Here is a 19880-nt window from a genome sequence, read left to right as displayed (position 1 = left end):
TAAATTAATACAGCCTTCCAACATGAAAAGGTTACCCACCCGTTTTGGGCTTTAGTGTCCAATAGTGAAATGTAAATCATATCACTTATTCACTATCAGGTTGAAATAAAGAGCAAAGGAAATGACAAATATAGGAACTAGAATACAAGAAGTCTTCTACAGATATTAATTTTTTTCTCTCTGGGTTCTACATGTACTTATCACTTCACACTCACCAATTCTAACTCTAAGGAGCCAGGCATGAGCAGAACATAGCAGTAGCCTGTAACAGAAGTTCTGTGAGGATTAGCACTTGAATAAAGAAAACTTCTACTGGGCTCACTCAATACAAGAAAACGACACAACATAAACTGCTTAAAGCTTGTTATCCTATGAATTAGTTCTTTATTCTTATGTAACAAGTTATTACAAACTTAAAGGCTCAAGACATTGTGTATTTATCATCTCAGTTTCCACGGGTCAGGAATCCAGGCACAGCACAGCTGGGTTCTCCTGAGGCTTCAAAAAGCCAAAATCAAGGTATTGGCCAAGCTGGACTCAGATTAGGCCAAGAAGGTTCTAATGAAGAATCTACCTAAATGCAGTTCCTTGCAGTTGGACTAAGGTCTCCAGTCACTTGCTGGATGTCAAAAAGGGACTGTTCTCTGCAACCAGAAGCTGATGGTATCCCTTTTCATGTGCTCCACCCCCCAGATGTCTTAAACCAGCAACGGTGCATCAGCACTTCTCACTTTAACCTCTGACTTTCTCTCCTGCCATCAGCTGGAGAAGGCTCCTTGTTGTTAAGGGCTTCTGCGATTACACGGGGCTGTATGGGTAAGCCAGGATAACCTCCCTACTGCAGAGTACTGTGAACTGTGCTATATACAACACAATGCATGCAGAGGAGGGATGTCTCACCATATGCACAGACTTGAGGGATTAGGGCAGACATCTGTGAAGCGCCATTTTAGAAATTGTTCCTATCACATCCAGTTATTCCCAAAGAAATTAAAAAGGAAAAGCTATATTCAGAAAAACTTTTAACTATATCAATTCTATAACAAAAAATAAAATGGAAAAAAATGCCCAACAAAATCAAAATACTTATATATTTATCCAAAAATGAAGGAAACATGATTGTGAAGCAAGGTTTGTCCTTGATTTTATTTCCATGATTTTTACTAAAATGATCTTGTAGAATAAGTAATAGTGAAGAAAAAAAATCTAAAAAATTGAAGTAATGCAGGTCAAGATGAAAACAAAACCAAGCAAAAATAAGAAATCTATTCCCATGGAAAAAAAGGTAGCATTTCAGTTATTACTGGGTTTAAATCATAGACATACAAAATGGTATGATTCTCTAATTAACAAGTGATATTTTACTTACTGCAAGTGCAGTGCCTAGAAATTCAGTTCTTCTTTCACATGACTTTTAATAATTTCATCATTCTAAGATGTCTTCCCTGCTCTCGGTTCACAAGAATTTCTTCTATACCTTATAATATTCTGGTCTATGTTAAACCAGAAGTATAATCATTTGAACATTTATAATAAATATTACATTTACAGAAAAAATAATAGTCAATATATCTATTATATACCACCAGTTTTTTATGTAAAATGTGAAGGTATGCTTTCAATATTCATCATATATATCATATTAAAATCACTTATATTTAAAATCTTCAATTTTATTCTACATAGTTAGTGACTTTGACAGGTGTATTTAAAAACTCATATATTGAGTTGTCTTACAGTTATCCCTTTGTTCTGTCAGTAACAAATTAGCGTTGTGGAGTCAAATCAATTCGTCAGGTACATATGTTTTTCACATGATCTCTTCCAGTTAGCAATCTCATTCATTACATGCTCACTGACAAATTTCTACATGGGTGAAAATAGGATGCTTCCATTTAATCTTTTCATTCACATTTGATACCTGCATAAGGGTTTAAATTGACCTAGTAACTTGCACTAAATATGAACTGAATGACTGCAGAGATTATACCCTCAGAATGCGAGTTTTCTAACACATAATCTTTCAATCAATGTAATGTTATTTCACTTAGCAACCCTTACTTGTCATGAAGTAAGACATGAGAAGGTGACTAAACTACTATCATTATATCTGCGACAGAGAAGGTACTCATTAAAATATTTATATTCTTTCTTCCTTCTCATCTACTCACTCTATATATATTTCGCTATCCCTCTGAGGAGAAAATGTATGAAAAATAAATTCCTAAACTATAGCTTAAATTTGGAGAAAAAAAAAAACAAAAACCTTACAATTTGGCCATATTTCTGCTGGGGTGATTTAGAAATTATACATACACACAGAGACCCAAATTCTACCCTATTTGTGTATAAAACTAGAAATAGGAGTTGGGATTGGAATCTCTCACCTGCAGGAGAGTAAAAGAGTAAGAGGGAGGGAGAAAGAAGAGAAGGAGGGAAGGAATGGGTGGGGAAAAGGAAAGTAGAAGGAAGAAAAAGAGAAGAAAGTGGAAGAACAGAAAGAGAAAAAGCAAAGGACTAAGAGGAAGATGAAGAGGAAGAATAAGAAAGGAAAATGAGGAAGAAGAGAAGAATGAAAAAAGAAGACAACAAAACAATATGGTAAATAAATAGACAATGAGTCAGAGGTAATTATTTACTAATAGTATTCTAGAAATCTGAAAGTGCTAAAATGAGTTTCCAAATAACTGATTTACTCTAAACTAGAAGAACACAGCTCAAGTAGTAATTCAATTTAGTATTCCTTAAATTAAGCATATGTTGTGTGCCAGGCACTAAATACTGGTAATAGACACCACAGTGAGTCCTGTCCTTACAGCGCTTACTGTCATTTCATAGAGAAGACAGACAACAAGGCGTAGTTAGTAGGACAGGAGCATGTAACAAAGCAACTACTCTAGTCTATGGAGGTCAAGGAAAACTTTCCAAAGGGAATGGGATTTTAGCTGAACTCTGAGGACAAGTAGGGGGAAAAGAAGCAAAAAGATGAGGGAAGTAAAATGAAGTGAAGAATGCTCCATTATATACAGAAGGAATAGCGTATAGGAAGGCCGGGACATGAGCAAGAGCAGATGTGTTGGAAGTGAAAGAAGATAAGTACAGCTGGAAGGCAGTGTGCAAACAAGCAGTGGTAAGAAAGAAAGCCAGAAAAAGAGGTAGGGGCCAGATGCTAAGAAGTTCAGTGTTTTACTAAACAGGAAGAGAGCCTGGAATAAGAGATGGAGAGAAAATGAGACTCAGCAGGGAAACTGGTTAGTAGCAGGAATAATTCAAGTGAGACATAAGAGTGGACTGGAAAAAGCTAGCAACAATGAGAATAGAAAGAAATAGACAGATTTAAAGGCCATTTAGAATATACAACCTGGGCTGGGCGTGGTGGCTCATGCCTGTAATCCTAGCACTCTGGGAGGCCAAGGCAGGAGGACTGCTTGAGCTCAGGAGTTCGAGACCAGCCTCAGCAAAAGCAAGACCCCGTCTCTACTAAAAATAGAAAAAATTAGCTGGGCATGGTGGCGCATGTCTGTAGTCCCAGCTACTCGGGAGGCTGAGGCAGGAGGATCACTTGAGCCCAGGAGTTTAAGGTTGCTGTGAGCTAGGCTGATGCCACAGCACTCTAGCCTGGGCGACAGAGTGAGACTCTGTCTCAAAAAAAAAAAAAAAAAAATTGAATATAGACTCTATATTTCATAATTAACTGGATGAGGAGAAGCAATAAATGATCAAGAATGACCCCTCCGTTTTTGGTTTAAGAATCTGAGGATGAAAAGAGAAGGAAAAGAGATGCCATTCACCGAGACTGAAAACATTAAGAGAACAGTAAGTTCGAGAGAAGGAAATAATGAATTCAGTTTGGGACATGAGGGTTTGTGATTGCTGGGAGATACAGGTTAATTGGGTTTATGGATCTGAGCTAAGGCTATCAACTTGAAAGCAAAACTAGGAATCCTTGGGATTGGATCATCAAGAAAGTTGCTTTGTGATAATAGGAGTTGAACAAGGGCACAACTCTCAAACTAACCAACATTTAAGGAATAGGTAGAAGAAAAGGAACTTGCAAAAGAAACCAGAATAATTAGAGAAAAATCCAAGACATTATGATATAATCAAAGTCAAGCAAAAACTTGACTTTGATTCAAAAAGGAAGATAAGGTTAACAGCATAAAACACTAAGGTAAATTCAAATTGAACAAAGACTATAAAACAGGCCTGCTGGATTAGGCTAAAAGAAAGGGACCTTAGTGGGAGCAGTTTCATTGAAATAACAGGAGAGATGGACACAACTCTGTGATGTGTTGAAGATTCAGTGGGAAGCAGGACATGGAGGTGAGTGCTAAAACTCTTTTCACAAGTTCTCCCATAAAGGGGAAGAAGAGAGGCAGTGTATGGGAGGAAGCCAACGATGAAAGAGAAGGCACAAGAAAATATTCAAGAAGTCAGAAGGGACAGAATCTAGAACACAGGGGGAGACCCTGGCCTTGGATGAGAGAGACAACTCTCGTAGTAACAGAAGGGAAGGAACAGCATTTACAGGCACAAGTAGTTCCTAAGTCTGAGAGGAAAGGTGAGGCAGTTCTCATTTCCTGGCTTCTCTGAGCTCCACAGAATTAAAGACACGATATTCTGTTAGGAGTGAGCAAAAAGGGAAGAGTTGAATGTCTGTGGAGTATAAGAAATATTAGCCAGGAATGCAGCTGAAACAGAAGAATTGACCGAACACATTCAGAAGAACTGACAGGCAGCATCACCCTATGAGACTGTGGGCTTTGTTTTTCCTCAGTAGCACCTGGCAACCTAGAAACAGGTATAAAAAAAGAAAAAGTCCTAGCTGACTTTCATGAGAATTGAAGTTTGTATCTGAATAATGTGCAAGGAAGCTAAAGATAGAATTTGGCCAACTTCTTCTATAAAGGGTCAGACAATAAATATTTTAGGCTTTGCAGACACACACTCTTGCTATAACTCCTCACCTCTGCAGCTGTGGTACAGAAGCAGGCCATGGACAATATGTACATGAACAGGCACAGCTGTGTATTTATAAAACCAGCTGGTAGGCTGGATCCAGCTGGTTGTGGGGCTATAATTTACCAACCCCTGGTTTAAGAGAAGGAAGTAAAGATAAAAGAAGAGACTGATACCAGACGAGTCAACAGGCTGGAACTTTGAAGAGTTGAAGAAGTAGAGGCCTAAATTAAATTTTATGGCATGAATAGACCAAAACACATGTCAGGATTAATACAGTCTATAAACCAAACCTTTGAGCCTATTTCACAAACATCAATAGGATCATTATCTCCACAGCAGTTTGTGCTCTTATCTTTTTGATGGGGATCTTCCCAAGTCTAAAAAACAAACAAACAAACAAAAAAGAGGCAGAAATATAGGTTAGTTAATACTATATCTTAATCTTTCCACATAATCATGAAGTTTTATAGACAGCCATAATTCAAAAGAAGTCTCAGAAATTACATAGGCTGAAAGCCAACATGCCAGTGTGTCCCTAAAGCATCAGAATTAAAATAGATCTACAGTATTTCCTCCCTTCATCTCTCATTCTCCATATAATCACATCTAAAAGGGGGTGGCATTTCCAGACATGCTCTTCTTCCAAGTTTCGACAGTGTCTAAACTGACATTCCCTTCAAAGTTTCAGTGTAGATGTTGCCATCACCTTTGCCCTTGTGTGTGCGTCTGTGCTGACGGCCTAGGCTGTGGCTTTGTCACCCCTGCTTCCTCTGAAACGGTCAGAGCACTGTGTCTAAACTGCCTATTCTGTAAATGACTTTTTACTAAGTTTTACTTACTAAGTTTTTAGTAACTTAGTTACTAAGTTACTTAGTTTACCAAGTTTTGCTTAGTTTACTAAGTTTTACTTTTTACCAAGTTTTCCCTTCATAAACTAAAGAACAAGATATTACCTACTAAAGAAAAGAAAAACCTATTTTGTCTCATTTCATTCCATTTAAAAAAGTCTCTACCTTCGCTGTCCAATCTCAAGACCTCAACAAAAACATGAAAAGATGTCAATTCTTTACTTTCCTGGCAAAGTGATAACCTATTGATTACTAAATATATACATGGGCATTTTCATAAATAAACAGCATAATATAAATTTGACATCAAGTTTAAATACCCATTAGGCACTACCCATCCCAAAAAGCCTCAAAATTGTCTGATTCTAAATAACATTGTAGAAGTTCCCTAAAATTATTTGTTTCAAATTTACATTATAAGGGATATAGAAACTGCTTCATCTTATGATTTAGTTTATCACTATTATCTAGGATTTCAGACTATCCAAGTTTATTTACTCTAACTTTATAATTAAAAATGGACTCTTATTTACAGCTAAACCCCAGATAAACTTGAATATTTTCCTTCTAGTTCTACTTATAGTATATTTGGAAATAAACTGACCTAACTGTATTTTCTTTTAAAAATCAATAAACCAACAATATTTCACTATCTCGAATACTAATAATATTAAGAAACTACAAGACAAATAACCATAATTGTTAACCTTACATACTGGTCATAGGTGACAGAAGCTTTCTTTTTCTATTTTTTTTTTTTGTCTGTTTTCTCACAATATTCATACTTCACTGGAATACAGGTGACACTTTCTGTCTGATACACACAGAACATACACAAACACATACATATACCCCATGAAGAATGTACCACAATTAACCCCATTTTATAGATAAGTATACTGAAACACAGAGTTTAAACCTGCTCAAGCTCACACAATTTCTAAAATGCTAGAGAGGCTATTAATCATTATTTTTTATATCCAAATTGTGGTAACAATAGCAACTAGTTTCAGATATCACCTCTTTATATTTCATGGCTCTCATCTTAAATACCTTCTCTCTCTCTCAGAATCTTCTAAGATATTTTCCCATAGAGATGCAGTTCTTTCCCAGTCTTCCCATTACTGTTTCTTTTTTTTTTCCCTATTAGCAAACATTCATTTACATGGTAAAATATTTATTTTTCTTATTTTTTTATTTTATTTTTGAATACTGCATGTTGGATTGAAAGTAAAGTATTTACTAAGCACCTACTCTGTGGCCAGGAACAGAGATGAACAGGACAGTCAATACTGTGGGGAGTGTCATGTTAATAAATGGTGAGGCGTTCGTGACAAATGCTACAAAAGTAATCTCAATGTGCTGGGGAAACCAGGATGGGATCATGGTATAATAGAATCAAACAACCTAGATGCAGAATCAGAAAATATCTGAGAGGTTCTTCCTTCCTAATGCAGGAATCCCCTCTTAAACTTCCCTCAGCTCCCTGCTCACTCCCAGAGAGGACAAATGTGACAAGCCAGAAGTAACACTAGCTTAAAGGAAAACTTCTAGATTCTAGGCCCACCCAGCCACAACTACATTGGCCAAAACATCGAGATCTCAGGTTCCTCACCTATAAAAAGACTGTCTTAAGTAAGATAATGTTTAGATACATCCTAGCCCTAAAACTCTGAATGTCAGCACTCATTCACAATCTGCATGAATACTACCAGCAAATAAGAAGCTCGCAAATTCATAAGCTAATTTAATTTAGTTCATTTGGATCCATGTTAATTTTAAAAAGTCCTTCCATACACTGAGACAAAAACTATCTTCACATAACTGGTACTCAATTTGGTTTTGTTGAGTGTTTCTATTGATTGATTGGTTGGTCTGTTTTCCCCTCAGAACTCCACTTTTCAACATTACTGATCAATTTAGTTCCTTCTGTTCAAGAAATAAGTACACAAGTGCAAAACTGTCAAGCTCTACAATGTTGTTGAGTCTAGGGCCAGTTCTTCATTGATGTTCTTTTTTTTTTTTTGAGATAGAGTCTCACTTTTGTTGCCCTGGCTAGAGTGAGTGCCGTGGCGTCAGCCTAGCTCACAGCAACCTCAAACTCCTGGGCTCAAGCGATCCTCCTGCCTCAGCCTCCCAAGTAGCTGGGACTACAGGCATGCGCCACCATGCCCGGCTAATTTTTTGTATATATATATTTTTTAGTTGGTCAATTAATTTCTTTCTATTTTTAGTAGAGACGAGGTCTCACTCAGGATGGTTTCGAACTCCCAACCTTGAGCAATCCGCCCGCCTCGGCCTCCCAGAGTGCTAGGATTACAGGCGTGAGCCACCGCGCCCGGCCTTTCATCGATGTTCTTTACCAGCAAAAATATCAAGACTGGTTCTTTCTATTTCCACCCCAGGCTTTAACACTTTATATCTACAGGCCTCAGTTTTTACAACAAAAAGAGATATATATACTAAATGGCCTCTAATTTAACTTGAAAATACAGTATAATTTCAACAGAAGAGGAAATCTTGACAAATTTAAAACTTTGAGCACGCCCTCTTGTGGAGTTTTAGGTGTGTAACTAGGCAGAGAAACAACTAGAAAAGCAGAGTCAGGCTAGAAAAGAAATATCAAGAGCAGAAGTTCAAAATTATATTTGTTTCACAAAGTGACAAAAATTAGCATCCAGAATTTAGAAATAACTTCTACAACTAAATAAGAAAAAGAGCAACCCAACCAAACTGGGTTGAAGACCCAGGTAATTCAAAAACAAGGAAACACAAATGATTTATAAATTTATGAATAGATACTCAGTTTGATTGGAGAAATACAAATTAAAATCACAATGAGACAATATTTTGAAAACTTAAAAATCTAGTAATGCTCAGTACTAGTAAGGATGTAGGGCACCTGGCACCCTTATATGCCGCTGGTGGGAGTATAAATTATTTCAACTGCTTTGTAAACAATTTAGGAATACTTCGTAAAGTAAAATAGATGTAATAACTCACAATTTAACTCATAGTATATCCCCCATTACATACACCTATATATGCTATCTATACAGGAAAATTTTAGCGTGGAACCAAGGAAGACATAACAAAAAGCCACACAAAGAACCTATCAACAGGAAAATAAATAGTGTTATATACAATGTAATTATAATGTATGAATATATAATGTAATTATAATGTATATACAATATATGAAAACAAATACATCCAAATACACATATTATTTTTATTTCAAAATATTAGGGGGTATAAGTGTTCTTGTTAATGGATGAATTGTATTAATGCTAAAGTCAAGGCTTATAGTGTGCCTGTCACCTGAATAGTGCATGTTGTACTCAATAAATTTTTATCCCTCACCCCACTTTCACCCTCCTTTCTTCTACGTTTCTAATGTCCTTTACACCACCTTATGACCATGTGTACCCATCATTTAGCTCTCACATATTAGTGGGAGTACATGGTGTTGGTTTTTCCATTCCTGAGATACTTAATGTTCTCCAGTTCCATCCAAGTAACTACAAAATGATATTATTTCAATCTATTTTATAGCTGAGTTGTACTCCATAGTGTGTATGTGTATATACACACACATACACACACACATATATCACATTTTCTTTATCCACTCATCAACTGATGGTCACTTAGGTTGATTCTACATCTTTGCAATTGTGAACTGTGCTGCAATAAACATTCAAGTGCAGGTCTTTTTGACATAATGATTTCTTTTCCTTTTGGTAGATACTCAGTAGTGGGATAGCTGGCTTAAATGGTAGGTCCACTTTTAGTTATTTGAGGAATCTCCATGCTGTTTTCAATAGAGGTTATACTAATTTACAGGACCATCAACTGTGTATAAGCATTCCTTTTTCACCACATCCATGCCAACATCTATTATTTTCTGATTTTTTAGTAATGGCCATTCTTCTAAGGGTAAGGTGGTATCTCAGTGTGGTTTCAATTAGCATTTCCCTGATGATTAGTGATGAGGAGCATTTTGCATGTCTGTTGCCATTTGCGTATTGTCTTTTGAAAAAACTCTGTTCATGTCTTTTGCCAATTTTTAATGGGGTTATTTATTTATTTGTTTGTTTGTTTTCCCTTGCTGATTTGTTTGAGTTCTTTGTAGATTCTGGATATTAACCCTTTGTCAGATGTACAGTTTGTGAGCATTTTCTCCCATTCTATAGACTGTATATTTACCATGTTGATTATTTCCTTTGCAGTGCTGAAATTTTTTAATTTAATTAAGTCTCACTTATTTATTTATTTATTTATGTTGTATTTGCTTTTGGGGTCTTGGTCACAAATTCCTTGCCTAAACCAATGTCTAGAAGAGATTTTCCTATGGCCTCTTACAAAATTTTTATGATTTCAGGTCTTACCCTTTAGGTCTTTAATCTATCTTGAGTTAATTTGTATATATGGCAAGAGATAGGGATGCTGTTTAGTTCTTCTACATGTGGCTATCCAATTTTCCCAGCACCATTTATTGAATAGAGTGCCCTTTCCCCAGTGTATGTTACTCTCTGCTTTGTCTAAAGTCAGTTATCTTAACTATATTTATTTCTGAGTTCCCTGTTCTGTTCCATTGGTATACCACACTATGTTGTTTTAGTTACTATAGTCTTATAGTATAATTTGAAGTCAGGTGATGTGATACCCTCCAGATTTATTCTTTTTGCTTAAGATTGCTTTGGGGTTATTCAGGCTCTTTTTTGGTTCCATATGAAGTTTAGGATTATTTTTTCTGGATCTGTGAAAAATGACATTGGTATTTTGATGGGAACTGTATTGAATCTGTAAATCACTTTTGGCAGTATGGACATTTTAACAATATTGATTCTTCCAATCCATGAGGATGGGATACTTTCCATTTGTGTCATCTATGATTTTTCATCATTGTTTTATAGTTCTCTTTGTAGAAATCGTTCACTTACAGAGAACTACACTTGATTAAATATATTTTTGAGTATTTTATTTATTTATTTTGCAGCTTTGTAAATGGTACTGAGTTCTTGATTTGGCTCTCAGCTTTATTGTTGTTAGTATTAAGAAATGTTCCTAATTTGTGCACTTTGATTTTGTAGACTTAGACTGTTTAATTTATTTATCAATTCTGAGAGTCTTTTGGTGGAGTCTTTAGGGTTTTCTAAATACAAGATTATATCACTGCCAAACAGGGATAATTTGACCTCTTTTTTCCCAATTCAGATGCCCTTTCTTTCTTTCTTTGTCTTGCCTCATTCTTTTGGCTAGAACTTCCAATACCATGTTAAACAGAAGTAGTGACAGTGGGCATACTTATCTTACTTGAGTTCTTAGGGGAAATGCTTTCAGCTTTTCCCCATTCAGTACAGTGTTGTCTGTGGGTCCATCATATATGGCTTTTATTATTTTGAAGTATGTTCCTTCTATGTCTAGGTTTTTGAGAGTTTTTTTGTTTTGTTTTGTTTTTTATCATGAAGGGCTGCTGGCTTTTATTGATTGGGTTTTCCTTTGTAAGTTACTTGATGTTTTTGCCTCCTGGCTCATAAGAGTTTCTCCTTTACATTGATGTTGGCCAGTCTGATGACTATATGCCTTGGTGATGCCCTTTTTTCAATGAATCTCCCAGGTATTTGTTGAGCTTCTTGTATCTGGATGTCTAAATCTCTAGAAAAACTAGGGAAGTTTTCCTCAACTATTTTCTCAAATAGTTTTCCAAGCCTTTTTCTTTTTCTTTTTCACCTTCTGTGAGGCCTATGATTCTTTTTGTTTGTTTTTGCTTTTGATTTTTTAACTTCAGAATATTATGGAGGTACAAATGTTTAGGTTATATGTATTGCCCTTGCCCCACCCAAGTCAGAGCTATAAGCCCAATTTACCCATCATCTCATTTCCCCACCCATCTGCCTGACACCCTATGAATGTTACTTCCATATGTGCACATAATTGTTGATCAATTAGTACCAATTTAATTATGAATACATGTGGTGCTTGTTTTTCCATTCTTGTGATATTTCAATTAGAAGAATAGGCTCCACCAATTTGCTGGTGAGTACATGTGGTGCTTGTTTTTCCATTCTTGGGATACTTCACTTAGTAGAATGGGTTCCATCTCTATCCAGGAATATACAAGAGGTGCTCTATCACCATTGTTTCTTAAAGCTGAGTAGTATTCCATGGTATACATATACCACATTTTATTAATCCACTCATGTATTGATGAACACCTGAGTTGTTTCCACATCTTTGCAATTGTGAATTGTGCTGCTATGACATCCAAGTACAGATGTCTTTTTTACAGAATGTTTTTATTTTCCCTTTCGGTAAATACACTATAGTGGAACTGCTGGATCAAATGGTAGTTCTACTTTGAGTTCTTTGAGGTATCTCCATATGAATTTCCATAGAGGTTGTACTAGTTTGCAGTCCCATCAGCAGTGTAAGAATGTTCCCATTTCTCAACATCCACACCAACATTTGTTGTTTTGGGACTTTTTTGATAAAAAACATTCTCAATGGAGTTAGTGACATCTCATTATGGTTTTGATTTGCATTTCCTGGATGATTAGAGATGTTCAGCATTTTTTCATTTGTTCATTGGCCATTAGTCTATCTTCTCTTAAAAAGTTTCTGTTCATGTCCTTTGCCCACTTTTCACTGGGGTTGTTTTTTTTTTTCTTTCTTTCTTGTTGATTTTCCTGAGTTCTATATAGATTCTAGTTATCAGCCCTTTATTAGATGTGCAGCATGAGAATATTTTCTCTCCTTCTGTTGGCTCTGATGATAGTTTCCTTGGCAGTCCAAAAGCTTTTTAATATGATTCCTATATTTGGCCATTTTACATAATCCCATATTTCTTATAGACTTTGTTCTTTCTTGATTCTTTGTTCTTTATTTCTGACTGACTGGATTGACTCAAAAGAGTTGTCTTCAAGCTCTGAAATTCTCTTTTCTGCCTGGTCTATTCTTAAAACTTTCTACTGTGTTTTGTATTTCCCTAAATAAAATTTTGATTTCCAGAAGTTCTATTTGCTTTTTTAAAAAATGTATCTTTTTAGTAAATTTTTCATTTGTTTCCTGAATTATTTTCTAGGTTTTTTTGAGTTGGTTTTCCATTTTCTCTTGGACTTCATTGAGCTTCCTTATAATCCATTTTTAAAATTCTTTATCTGTCATTTCGGTATTTTCATTTTGATTTGGATCCATTGCTACAGAGAGAGCTGGTGTGCTCCTTTGGGAACAGGGTGGTCCTTTCACTCTGACTTTTCATACTTCCAGAGTTCTTGTGCTGATTCCTTCTCAACTAGAGCAGCTATTTTGTTTTGGGATTTTCTTTTGTTTACATGGGATTCTCCCCCACTCATTCTTAAGGGTGTGTCTGCAATACACCTTGGTAAGAACCTTTGGCTTTGCTTGTCAGTACTTTGATGAAGGTCTAGGTTCTGGATGGATACCTTGGTTATAGATATCCTTAGTGTGGTGGTTTGCTCAATTGCTAGTTATTTGTAGACTGTAGCAATGGTGTACTATGTATGTGGGCAGAATCCCTGTCTCTTGTTTACAAGGGAAGATGGTAGTCTTTAAATTCTTTCTCTTTTCCCAGCCCTGTGGTCTTCTTTATGGTATGAATTAGATTGGGATACCCAACTGAATCTCCAAGTCAGCAGGTGGCATTTGTGGGAAGAGTCATCCACGCCCTGTGCAAATGAATCAGTAAATGCTGCAATGGGCTGTACAAGTTGTCCTCTCTGCCAACAGGTGGTGTTTATAGTAGACAGCCAGCTGTGGTGTTGTTTGGGGGACCTGTGTCTGGCTGTAGTCGATTAGGAAAAGTACTTGGATGCCCCAGATGGTGAGTGGGAACCTGGAGCTCCCAGGGGACTCCTTATTCTCTACCATAGCCCAGGCGGGTGGTGGAGGCTGGGTGGGCTGTCAGGTGAGCCTGCGTTCAGTTTCCACAAAGGCAGACACAAGCACTGTCTCACAGAGGTCACAGGTCAGCTCCCAGGCCACTAGGGAAAGCCACCAGGGAGGGGCTGAAGTGGTCCCACCAAGCCAAAAAGTCTGCTTGTAGGGGAGGGGCAGTCTGGGCTTCAGAGTCTGGCAGGTGTGGGTGGGCTTCACTCTTCTCTCTCTTCCCTTAGCCCATGGATCTCCTTCTGGGGTCCTGCCACAAGCAGCAGCCCAAACTAGCAGAGCTCACCAGCAGTGGCACCACAGGCTGGGAGCTTTCTCGCCCAGGATCCTACCCTGGACCGAAAGCGCAGCTTTCCTATGGCATGAGTGGTACTCTATGAACGCACTGTGGTTCAGATGCAGACTGCACTCTCCTTTTAGAAATTCTGTCCAGGTGGGCTTCCTTTCCTCCCAAGATTAGTTTACAAATCTTCCCTCTATGCCCTTGAGCAACACAACTGAGTCCCAGGGTTTCAGATCTAGCATGCGGGGCCTGTTCCCTGGTCCCCCAAGTTCAATCCCTGACCATACCAGAGCAAAGCATGTTGGTCCCAAGATGTCCCTGGAGTGCTCAAGCAGGTTTAATGTCCCTCTGCTTTGGGGTATGCCTTGTTTTGCCACAGGAAAGGATGACTGGGGAGCGCTGGTGGACAGGGAGCTCACACTCCAAGCACCCATTAGTCCGCTGTAGGTCTCTAGGAGGAAAGGCATGAGCCCAACTCCCTGGGGGGCCTCTGTGTGATGGGGGTGCCAACAGAGGGGAAGCAGCTGTTCCTGAGAGTTCTGGCTCAACTCTTGGGGCATCTGTGATGACTCACGTGGGACTGCCATGGCTGCACTGGTAACTGTGGGCAGGGTAGAGTAGGAGGAGAACTGGCATGCTGGTCCCCTTTATCCCAGAGTCTCCCCTGGATTGCTGCACTCTCCCTGCCACTGACGGCAGCCTGCCCTGAACGGCCAAGCTCTGTGATCAAACAGATCCCCTGGGATCCCCTGGGGCTCTTGTGGACACTGCAGTCTGAGCAGGACTTGGGAAATGTTTATGTGGGGACCAGGGACAAGAAAACTGAAGGGTGGGAGCTCCCTGGGCAGGACAAGACACACAATGGGTGGAGAAGCAGTGTGGTGCCCACCATGCTGGCTCATGCCTGTGGTGACGGGGAGTGACCCCGAGGGGCTGACAGTCCACTGCTCTATGCTCAAGCAGCTCCCAGTTCACTGGCAGCAGCAGCTTTGAGGCTCCTGAGGGCACAGAAGCTCTCCAACAGCCCAGGAGCCCGTAGTCTTCCAGTGGTGTGAGGGGGAAGAACAAACACTCACAGTTATCCTTGCCACGGGGCTCCAAATTCCTTGGAAGTTGATCTCTACCGAAATATTGCTCCTTCTTGTTCAGCTCCACAATTTCTCCCCATGGAACCTCTGGTAGGTTCTGGAACTTTTCTCTCAGAATCACACCTGGGTTATGGTTTTTTTCCCCCACATCTAAAATTTTTCCTTCATTTGGAGATGATCTGGTGACCAACGTCTCTCATCAGCCATCCTGCCTCCCTCATCACACACACACATTATTGATCTAGCTTAAAACAAATCTTTTCCATCCTCCTGTAGGTTTTTGAGATCGTTACTTGACTCTATAAATATTACCTAATACATTTGCAATCACCATGCTCTGATCCTTAAGTCTCTTCAAAAATCACTAAATTGTACAAAGCTGTATTTAAGAATTCCTTCCTGATCACCGCGGATTCCTATCACCAAGTCAAAGGAAGTAAGATCTACTCAACCACTATCTATGCTTTCCCAGCTTCAATTTGGAACAAGGACCTCTACTCGTGTTCTTTTTTTTTTTTTTTTTTGAGACAGAGTCTCGCTTTGTTGCCTAGGCTAGAGTGAGTGCCATGGCGTCAGCCTAGCTCACAGCAACCTCAAACTCCTGGGCTCAAGCGATCCTTCTGTCTCAGCCTCCCAAGTAGCTGGGACTACAGGCATGAGCCACCATGCCCGGCTAATTTTTTTATATATATTAGTTGGCCAATTAGTTTCTTTCTATTTATAGTAGAGACGGGGTCTCGCTCTTGCTCAGGCTGGTTTCGAACTCCCGACCTCGAGCAATCCACCCGCCTCAGCCTCCCAGAGAGCTAGGATTACAGGCGTGAGCCACCGCGCCCGGCCATCTACTCGTGTTCTTAATATCAGCAGCTAACAAGAGTAGCAACAGTGTCATCATTATTGAATTAATAAGAACTCACTATGGAGCAGAACTCTTTTCCTTGATCAACTCATTCAATACTCACAGTAACCTTGTAGGGTAGGTAAGTTTGATCAGACAGATGAACAAAAGGGCCTAGAGAGACTGAGTCAGGTGTCTCAGCTTACAAAGCTAAAACGTTAAGTACTAAATGAGCCAAATTTATAATCAAGTTCAAAATAAACACATCAGTATTACATTAAAACTGAAGAAATCTTGAATATAAAGTAATTCTAGTTCTTTAATATTTTCCAGACAGGTATTCTAAATATTCACTGAGAGAGATATAGCACTGGAACAACCTGTTATATGTGGGTAATATGAATAAACTGGAGGAAGACAAAAAGGATTTTTGCCCAGGCAAGCTCAAACTTTGAGGAAGGTATTATTAGGAGCATAGGAGAAGTTATTAAGGTTAACAGTCTAGACAGCTGAAGGTCTGATAATGATGGCACACAGATGAATCACAAGCTATGTGGAGAGACTGCTACTTAAACAGTATTCCACCACGTAAACGTTCTTCCAAGCACAGCTGGCTTGGCAACTACTCTGAGCAAACTACTCTGCTGTTACAAGACAAATAACAAATCACAGGAGAACAGCGAAATCCAATGCCACACATGCCTATGAAACAAACGTGACACATGTTCCCAATGCATTGATTAATTTATTCATTTCACACATATTTACTGATCACCTACTCTGTGTCAGGCACTGAGCTGGGCAGTTGGAATATATCAGTAAAGAAAAGAGGCAGAATACTGACCCTCACAAAGCCTGCCTGTGTTCTAGCTGGAAGAAATCAACAATAAACATAATAAATAACTAAATTATACAGCCAGTCACAAATTGGTGGGTGTTACAGAAAAGGGAAATAAATAAAGTATGGGAGGGAGAATGGGAGTACAGGAAGGGCTGAAAGTTCTAAAGGAAGTTTTGTAGATATCATGAAGATGATTTCTGAACAAACATTTATGGAGGTCAGCCTTGAAAGGGTGTTCTGAGGAAAGGACACAGTAAATGTGGAAGCCTGAGGCAAGCGCACACCTGCAGTGTGAAAGCCCAGCATGGGAACAGGGGAGGAGGGGGAGTGGGGGGGAGAGGGAGGAGGAGGGAGGGGAGGAGAGGAAGAAAGGGGAGGAGGGGGGACTTGGAGACAAGATCACAAAGGGAAATGGGGCCAGAGGCTGACTTTCATTGTAACAGGCGCTCCCTTCTCTAAACACTGACAAACAAGCAAAAAGATAATAGGTAGGAAATTATTCCTTCCCATAAGTATGATTTCAAAGTTTTAAAAACATCATTCAACTTAGTTATTTTTGTTTTGTAAATAACTAACTTATATGGAATTGATGGCTTATTCTTTTTCCTGAAGACTGATACACACACAGCCCACCCCCTCCCCCGCCCCAAGATCTGTATGGGTTTAAAAAGATGGTAAAGATCTCTGGTTAAAAATGCCACAGAGAATGCAGGTCTCCTTCCTCCTTCCACGTTGACTCCAGCCATCCTGGCCTCCTTTTTGACACTCAGACACACTAGGCCTGCTCCTACCTTCGGACCCCGACAGTTGCTGCGAGGTCCTCCTCTCATGTCGACACTGTCTGGTCCCTGGCTTCCTGGGGGTCTTTACTCATATAACACCTTTCCACCGAGGCCGCCCCCTATGTAAACTGCAACAATCCCAATACACCCTAGCCCCATTCCTTGCTTTGCTTTTCTTACCACCACTTGACATTTTTCTTAGGGCTTATTTTGTTTATTGTCTGTTTATCTGCCTACAATATAAGTTCCAGAGGAATATTTGTCACTTTTATCACTACTTTATCACTAGTACTTCAAACAAGAATATCTGGCAAATATCAAGCCCTCAATAAAATGTGCTGAATGAACGAAGGGTCCTGTGAAGGGCTGGTGTGGACATGACATGGAAGTTAGAAACACTGAAGCAACTGTGGCAGAATGGAGGCGAGAAAAGAAGAATGTTGCAAAACAGAGAAGTAAGTAGAGGACAGATCGTGCAAGATGTTGGAGCAATGTTAAGAATTTTGTGTCTCATCCTTCTAGCAATAGGAGACCATTAAAAGTTATCATATGGGAAAAGCATTAGCAGATTTATGTTTTTAAAATATCATTTTGGATGTTGGATGGAGTATGAAACTTAGGTAGACAACAGTGAATGCAGGGTAACTTAAGAGACTGCTGCAGTCAAATTCTGTTGTATTAATAGGAGAACTACTGCACCTAATAGACTAATACCATAGCAGGTGAGAACATCTTCAAAATTCAAACATACCCAGCAGAGCACAAAAAATTGGCAGGGCTTTAAATAGAAAACTTCAGAAGCTTCTTTGGTTTTACCTCCATTCCTCACCTCTTTTCCTTCCTATCAAAAAGTTTGCTTCTTAAATTTTTTTCCACAATAAAATAAGAGGCCGAGTGCGGCGGCTCACACCTGTAATCCTAGTACTCTGGGAGGCCGAGGCGGTTGGATCGCTCAAGGTCAGGAGTTCGAACCCAGCCTGAGCAAGAGTGAGACCCCCATCTCTACTAAAAATAGAAAGAAATTAGCCAAGCAACTAAAAATAGAAAAAAGTAGCCGGGCATGGTGGCACGTGCCTGTAGTCCCAGCTACCTGGGAGGCTGAGGCAGAAGGATTGCTTGAGCCCAGGAGTTTGAGGTTACTGTGAGCTAGGCTGATGCCACGGCACTCTAGCCTGGGCAACAGAGTGAGACTTTGTCTCAAAAATAAATAAATAAATAATAGAATTAATAGATGAATGAGCAGTACATCGTAACTAGTGGCTTAGCTGTTGATCAGACTGAGCTGATTGGGTCAGACTGTAAATAACTTTAAGGAAAGAACAACAGATAATAAAAGCACAAGTGATGATAATAATTGATTACTGTATGTTTTGCACTATTCTAACACAGTAACTCGTTTAACACAACCATTTGCAGTAGATACTTTATGTTCTGCATTTTACAGATGATGAAAGCGAGGCACAAAAAGATAACATATCTTGCCCAGGATACTACTAGAAAGTGGCAATCTGGCTCCCAAACCCAGATTCTCAGTCACTTAGGATGCTGCCTTGATCTTATATCTGTATCTCATCTCTTTATACACTCGGTACCTAACACACTGCCCAGCACGTAAATCCTTAATAAATGTTTAGAGAAATAAACAAATACATAAACTTTAGTCTGCCCTCTACCTGCTCTACTTCATGTCTCTTGTTTTTGTCTGTCTCTAATTCAATGGCTTCTTTGGCCTTCCCCTCATCCGTACATCCTCTCCTCAGAGCTTTACAGAATGTTTTTTAACCTTTCACTAATGGGTCAGACAGAATGTTATTTAGGCATCTGGAGAGTCAGAAAACCTGCGTTCACAGTTTCAACAGGCATTCTCATTGTTAGCATATCATTTTAGAAGTGCCCATTTTAATGAAGAATGTACCCATGTGGGTGGTCTAAATACATCAAAGACAGCATGACTCTTTTTTTTTTTTTTTTGAGACAGAGTCTCGCTTGTTGCCCAGGCTAGAGTGAGTGCCGTGGCGTCAGCCTAGCTCACAGCAACCTCAAACTCCTGGGCTCAAGCAATCCTTCTGCCTCAGCCTCCCGAGTAGCTGGGACTACAGGCATGCGCCACCATGCCCGGCTAATTTTACATATATATATTAGTTGGCCAATTAATTTCTTTCTATTTATAGTAGAGATGGGGTCTTGCTCTTGCTCAGGCTGGTTTCGAACTCCTGACCTCGAGCAATCCGCCCGCCTCGGCCTCCCAGAGTGCTAGGATTACAGGCTTGAGCCACCGCGCCCGGCCAGACAGCATGACTCTTTAGAAAATAATTTTCTTTTTTCAT

At 39.1% G+C, this 19880-nt stretch overlaps 1 protein-coding gene across 4 annotated transcripts in view; it reads right to left on the bottom strand.

Annotated features, from left to right (window-relative positions):
• The window catches only part of PPA2 (inorganic pyrophosphatase 2), an 83257-nt gene that overhangs the window by 47674 nt on the left and 15703 nt on the right, over positions 1-19880 (bottom strand). For 2 of the 4 annotated variants that reach the window (XM_075998099.1, XM_012778999.3), the window contains one exon: positions 5253-5339. The exons of the other annotated variants lie outside the window; for them this stretch is intronic. In XM_075998099.1, coding sequence (XP_075854214.1) covers positions 5253-5339 — 87 coding nt within the window. The remainder of the gene's footprint in view (positions 1-5252; positions 5340-19880) is intronic. 4 annotated transcript variants of the gene reach the window in all.

This window comes from Microcebus murinus, chromosome 27 (assembly GCF_040939455.1).
Source record: "Microcebus murinus isolate Inina chromosome 27, M.murinus_Inina_mat1.0, whole genome shotgun sequence".
In the NCBI taxonomy this organism is placed as follows: domain Eukaryota; kingdom Metazoa; phylum Chordata; class Mammalia; order Primates; family Cheirogaleidae; genus Microcebus; species Microcebus murinus.
Note: the sequence above shows the minus strand (reverse complement) of the source record. Positions and strands in the feature narration are given on the sequence as shown.